Source organism: Lottia gigantea (genome assembly GCF_000327385.1).
Source record: "Lottia gigantea unplaced genomic scaffold LOTGIsca_114, whole genome shotgun sequence".
Classification (NCBI taxonomy): Eukaryota; Metazoa; Mollusca; class Gastropoda; family Lottiidae; genus Lottia; species Lottia gigantea.
Window position 1 is genome coordinate 496709 of NW_008707106.1, and position 6958 is coordinate 503666.

A 6958-nucleotide genomic window follows, 5' to 3' on the forward strand; every position below is an offset into this window, starting at 1 on the left:
TCTTGCATGAAATTAAATATAGTACATTCGAATGTTCACATGTTAGATGTTCCTGGATCGGGTACCTTTTATTCGTAGAGTTGCTTACAAAATAATGAGTTTCTGATATAAAGGGACATGTTTTGCATCTACTGGACAAACATGGAGAACTTCTTAAACCTGGAGGTACTTCGGCATAAAGTCTGTTTTTAGCTGCTATCTGTGCTAAGGTGGAATTTTTTATGTTTCGTAAAAATCGTTGCCCATTGCTGTCCCTGAAGTTTGTAAATATGTTTTACCATTAAATGTGAAATCGTTTCGACTAAGACAAATCTCTAAAAGCTGTAGAATTGCATCGTCGGGTCTGTTTGGATCTGGGTTTCTATTAAAAGCTTTACGAACTGCCGTTAAACCAGTAGTGTTATCGATATTGGTATACATAGAAGAAACGTCGATAGAAATTAAAATAGCATTAGAGGGAACTCGAAGATTTTTTATTTTATTGACAAAATCGGTTGTGTCTTTAAGGTAGGCACGATGTTGGCATGCTAGAGGTAGTAAGAAATGATCAATGTATTCTGACACTGCATATGACTCACTACCACAGTCATATATAATCGGGCGGCCTTTAGGGATTTTATTCGAGATAAACCACTCCTTGGTTGGATTCTTATGGATTTGAGGCAAAGTGTACAAATGTTTCTCGCGACAATCAGGTTTGGCAGACAGATAGTCATATTGTTTCTGTTTGAGATAACTAGTTTTGACTAAATCGGCAAGAATATTATTAATCATGTTAGCAGTTTCTTTGAAAATTGGTTTCGGTAAAATGGCATAATGTTTAGGATTATTCAGTTGATTCTCTGCTTCTGAAACGTAATCCTCCCTATTCAGAATGACACAACATGAACCTTTTGTCACTCTTTTTAATAACAATGCTATCGTCTTTCTTAACTAAGTTTAACGCTTCACGTTCCACTCGTGTGAGATTAGGCTTTTCGTGTGTTATGGAAAGGTTCACTGTTTGGCTATTCATACTCGCAAATGCTTTCAATATTTCAGGATGGATGGCGGCCTGAGGGGGTGTCCACGTGGATTTAGGAATAAACATTGTTCTAGCACCACGTGGGGGGTGGTTTCGAAAAAAATATGTGCAGCTAAGATTTCGTTGAAATCGTTCAATGGATGGTCGGAGATAATTCAAGTTAGCTATCTGTGGTGTGGGAATAAACTTAAGTCCACGGTCTAAGATTGAATGCTGAAGGGGTGTGAGAATTTTGCGGCTCAAGTTAACTACAGTTTGGCCTAGCGGTGGCCTCTCAGTATTTTTTATCCCCAGTAATTAGTTTAAAGACTTACTCGATGCTTGAAGCTGGTGTATCCAAAACACATAGATGCTGTTTGCTGTTTCTGGAGACCAATGAAGATTATCAACTGTTTCGAATTCTTCTTCGTAGGGTGGTAAGATTGTTGCACTGTTGATACTGGACTCCATCACCATGTTGTTGAGAGTGCTGAGGTTCTGTTGTGCTTTCTTCGAGATTTTATTTGAAATGGGTATACATGTGAAGAGGATCTTGGAGTTTGGGAAGGTTTTGTTGGCTGTGGCGATTAATTTCTGGGCTTGGTTAAAGGAGGTCTTTGGTATCTGATCACGGTTGTTGAGGCCTACATGAAGAATAATGGTAGTAGGTTTGGGATCATGGTCGTACGATTCCAGGATTGACTGTATGTGATGGATTTGGGCACCGGGGTAAGAATGTATTTCGGTGTCTGAACTGGTTTTGGTAATTCGATTCAGGTTAGATGATCCAATTATTAAGGTAGATTTCTTTAGAGCAGGTAGTTTCCATAATGATTTGTCCTTGGTTTGGTGATAATACGGTTTGGTAGCGGATATAATGGTCGTCGACGGTGTGATTGGTACTGGTTTGGTAGTTGTTAGAATTGTAGCATTGGGAAAGGACTGGGATCTGGTTCGAGGAGGGGGGGGGAGGTCTGGATACACGTCTCGACTTGGATGGAGACTGAGGGATGGTTTGCTGGTCCAAAAACGCACAGAAGGAAGAAAGGTTGGCGGATCCTGGATCACGTGGTGAAGATTCAGATGGTGTGGAAGGGGAAGACGAGTCTGAAAGTGAAAAGAGAAGGGGTGTGCCCTCTCTACGAGAGCGTTTACCTATGTCTGCTGGACTAGGAGTAGGTGAACTTCGGGCTCGTTTAGGGGTTTGGTTCGGCAGCGTGGTGGCTCTAGATGGTGCAGGTGTAGTGTCCATTTCAGTTGGTAGAGATATGGTTACTCTGGTTTTTGTTTCGTTGATTGCTTGGTAGAATTTGGAGATTACTGCTTGAGTGAGACTTTTCCCATAGGAGCGACGGGCCCAGGACAGGGCATGAGAATCGATGCGGTCGACGGCGGTGATGATAAAGACTTGGTACGAATGGTGGTCAGCTTCTCTTGAAGTGTGGTTTGGTAATGGTCGATCAGGACCTGCGTAACCTTACAGAGCCATGTCCGATTGAGGGATCTAATATTCGCGTCGACAGCTGATGTTTTCATTGCTGGACGGATAAAACTATCCAACTCAGAGACTTTGCGTTTGAAGGTAAACGCTGGTTGGCCTTGCTGTTGAAGCTTAAGGATTGCCAAATGATGGAGGCACTGCAAAACTTGGAAGAACACCTTCACAAAGGGTTCTTCCTCCTCATGAGTGGGGACTGGTTGGCGTCGGTGGGCTGGTAGTCGTTTCTGTTGTTGGTCAGGTCGATGGTTACCTCTTGATTGGTAGGCTGTGTTGTAGTAGGTCGGCGATGGGGTGGGATATAGCTGGATGGGTTGGTTGGTGGTCGGCGATTGGTAGGTGGTAGAGGTCGATGGAATACAGGGCCGTTGTAGGGTACGTGATATTGGTTTGGTTGACGATTAGTGTTTCTATTTCTGGCTTCTTGCCAGTGGTTGTTGTAGTTGGGGAGCATAATGAAAATAACTTGGGGTTAGAAGGGAATGTACAGCGGATGTAACAGGAGGAAACTGTATATGCTAGCGTGAAAATGTTGGGATCAAATTATGCAAATAAGTCAAACTGAGTTTGGGGATATATAAAGTAAGATGAAAAATGCAAAAAAATATATATTTAGGTGATAAATAACGCTAACAATGATGTGAAAAATTATAACAAGTAAAACAAAAACGCAACGCAAACGCAATTGACACGAACCGGTTTTCGAAATATTATCCTTTTTCAAGTGTCGAGGAATGGTTATGAAATTATATCCTTTATTCGGTCTGTTGGAACACAGAAAGGTTTCCATAGGGTTACCATATAAAATTCATCTACAAAGAGAAATCAATTAAACCAACAAGATATTCAATGGTTGGTTTCAAGAACTTAGCAGATTCTCAAACGAATAACAATAATGTCTTCAGAATGGCAATGAACCAAACTCAAGATCCTATAATCCATAAAGTTCAAGTAAGATTAAACAACGATAATTATCCTAACCAACCTTTAACAATTATTCCAACCACAAAGGATTATAATGAATTGTATAGAAACTATGAAAACATGTGTGAATTATTTGGAAATCCGCCTCAGTTTGAATATGTAGATTTTGCACTTAATCATCCAATCTTCTGTTTTGATCTATCAGCTCACCAAGAAGATCTTTTCAAAACAAAGTCAACATAAATATTCATATTGAAAAAACACAAGGAGATGTAACCGGTCATTGTTTACTATCCGAAGAAGCAAAACATTTAATTAAAATAGCATATAGAAGAATGATAAGAATTGAGTAAAAAATACACCCTTAAAAATGAAACCAGAAACTTTAGTTATGAAAATAATAGACGCTGTTGAAACAGATTACCCTGTAATAACTTTCAACGGTAAAAAATCAGTGTAACTAAAAAACTTATTGATAAATACAAATATTGTAAAGTTAGAGACGATATAGATTTAGAAAGAATTGACGCGAATGTAAAAAAAGGTGGATTTATATTTCCCCTACCTTTAATAGTTGCTGGTATTACCGCGGCGGCTACAGAGGCTGGTGCTACAGCTTGTGGAGTAAGCGTTGCCAACGAAAAGTAAGTTGCTATTGCAAAAGCTGCTGCTACAAAAGCTGCCGAAGAAAAGAAAGCAGCCGAAGAACATAGACACATTTAGCATTGGAAAAGTTGGCAGCAGAGGTTAAAAAAACCTAAAACGGAAAAGGAAAGGTTCAGGAGTGGGAGAAATGATAGGCACAATGAAAGAATTTGGAAAAAGATTTAGAGAAGAAACCAAGAAAACTGTTAAACAAGGATTAAATAAATTAGTAGATAGTATTGACACAGGAGAAATCAAAGTCAAACATAAGGGTAATGGAATATTTTTAAAAAATATACACACTGGAGAAGGAATATATCTTTCAAAGTATAAAGGAGAAGGAGTGATTTTTGGAACAAATTAAAATAATAAAAAATGGGCAAAAAATTTAATCATTCAGAAATCTTTCCTAATAAGCCAATGCTCATGTGTATATGCGGTAGTTCCGGTTCTGGGAAAACTCATCTCACTTTTAACATGTTGACAACACCAAACCTTTTAGTTTTCGATTCTTTGTATATCTACACAACAACACCAGAGCAATCGTATTATCAATTTCTCAAAGCTTTAGAATATCTACCAAAGAAAGATGTTCAAGAAGTGGAAATAAAAGATATCATAGATAACTACATCGAAGGAAAGAATCCAACGGATATATAAGTTTTTCTTACCAAAAATGTTAATGATCTAGACTTGTCTAATATTGATAGCAAACGAAAGAACTTAATATTGTTTGACGAGTGCGTAGCGCAAAGAAATCAAGCTGTTCAACAAGAATTCTTCACGAAGGAAAGACATCACAACTGTCACTGCATATACCAATCCCAATCTTTTTACGGGATGGATTCTATGTTTATTAGAAAAAATGCAAATTGATTTTTATTATTTGAATTAAACGATAAAGATTTATCTCAAATCATTCAGTCGATAAATCACGGAATGGACAGAGATGCATTTAAAAAGGTTTGTAAAGCTCAATGGAAAAATCCAGATGAACATGGATATGTATTTGTAAATACTAGAAAACCTGCGGGTGAAAGAGTTATGATCGGCATATGTTAATTTTATTTTTTTAAAAATGGATTGGAATAATATTTTAATAAGAAATATAGAATATATCAAAGCTAAGAATAAAATAAAGACCCAAGTTGAAAATAACAGATTACAACAACTCGGATTAACAGAAAATCTACAAACTCTATTTCAACCCATATTAAAATCTCAAGAGGATATTAAAAGGAAATTAGCTTTAGAATATAAACCTCCTATAGAACCCACACCTCATATAGAACCTCATCACCCCAAACCGATTGAATATGGTGGTATTATAATTAGGACATTAGATGATATTAATAGTCTTTTTTCAAACCCTAAAGCAGATTTACCAAAGAGTATTTCACCAATCGTTGATAATCAAGGTTTATTGTTTAATGGATTAAGAATAATATTTAGTCCAAATTTTCCTTTATTCAAAATCGATACAAAAGACTTTATATTAACATTAACGAGAGGATTAATAGATTTAATGAATGGCGAGGATGTTGGTATTGCCGATTATAAGGATTTGGTAGCATACTCAAAATTTCTAGATGCAATAAGAAAGTCGGGACCCGAAACAAGAAGACCGAAAGAAGTTAAACTATATATAAGAGTAATTGATCAAGATGATGAATACGAAGTTGACGAAGTAGATGATTATGCTGAAGACAACAATTCAATCACACAAGAAATAGACGAATTCGATGATATGGTGACATCTGGAGAAGGTATAACGTTTTTATCCGACAACAACGAGGAACTACTTAATAGATTACGAGTAATATTAGCGGCAATGAAGGAAGGACATCGATCGCACAGACAATATAATGAAGTAAATTGTATATTAAAAAGACTCCTAGAAAAGGGTATCATAGATAAAAATGATTATAAAAGCGTGATTAAAAATGTCAAATAAAGAACAACTATCGTTATCACTTCAAATAAATCAGACATTAAATTATCTCTAGATTATGAGTACGAACTCAATCGCAATCAAGAATATGAATTGGGATTAAAGTATTTCTCTGTTTACAATTCCATTAGAAATATCAACGAAAAATATAACCAACTAAAAATATCAACAGATAATGGAGTTACGTTCAAAACCATACGTTTACTACCAGGAAGCTACGAATACATAGCCATTAACGAATACCTATCTGAATATGGAGGAAGTGTCAATGGTAAAAACAATATTGAATTCGAAGGTAATTTGAATCTGAACAAAATAAAATTGATATTAAGAAATAATAGTCAAGTTGATTTCAACGTAGAAAATTCATTGAATACGTTACTAGGATTTGATAAACGACTATACACCCAATCCACTTTAGCACCACACAAAGCTAATATCGAGAATGATATCGATGTGATAAATATACATTGCAATTTGATAAACAATAAATACAAACGTCAGATTATTTACAGTCTTCCAACATTCACTGTACCTATAGGATATAGACTTATAGAGAAACCATTTCAATCGACGTATTTACCACTTAATTCCTTTATGATTGAAGATATAAATCTGGAAATCAAAGATGGTAAAAATAGGTTTATAGATTTTGGTAACGAGGAAATTGTTATTCAACTTCATTTAAAACAAAAGAACTAATTTATTCTGATGGATCATCATTAGATACATTTGTAAAATAATCATCAAATTCGTAGTTTTCATCCAAGCACATCTCCTCCCCAGAGTTGTAAGGATACATTTTTCCTTCGTCGTCCGGTGCTTTTCTCTTTATGAGATTCAGGTAACTTCTAAATTTTTTAGTTTGTTTTTCATTAGGAATAACTATTCTGTAACGCACCAGTAAAGGGATAGGAAGAGAAATGTTCTACTTCTC

The 6958-nt window shown here is 36.1% G+C and overlaps 2 protein-coding genes across 2 annotated transcripts; both read left to right on the forward strand.

Moving 5' to 3' along the window:
* Positions 1 to 2013: 2013 nt before the first annotated feature.
* LOTGIDRAFT_171406 (hypothetical protein) lies at positions 2014 to 4730 on the forward strand (the record flags this gene model as incomplete). Its single annotated transcript, XM_009047601.1, has 3 exons — positions 2014 to 2242; positions 3922 to 4069; positions 4514 to 4730. The coding sequence occupies 3 exons, from the start codon at positions 2014 to 2016 to the stop codon at positions 4728 to 4730; spliced, it is 594 nt and encodes a 197-aa protein (XP_009045849.1).
* A 418-nt stretch (positions 4731 to 5148) lies between these two features.
* LOTGIDRAFT_171407 (hypothetical protein) lies at positions 5149 to 6723 on the forward strand (the record flags this gene model as incomplete). Its single annotated transcript, XM_009047602.1, has 2 exons — positions 5149 to 5614; positions 6077 to 6723. 2 exons carry the CDS (start codon positions 5149 to 5151, stop codon positions 6721 to 6723), a joined length of 1113 nt encoding a protein of 370 aa, XP_009045850.1.
* Positions 6724 to 6958: the final 235 nt, after the last annotated feature.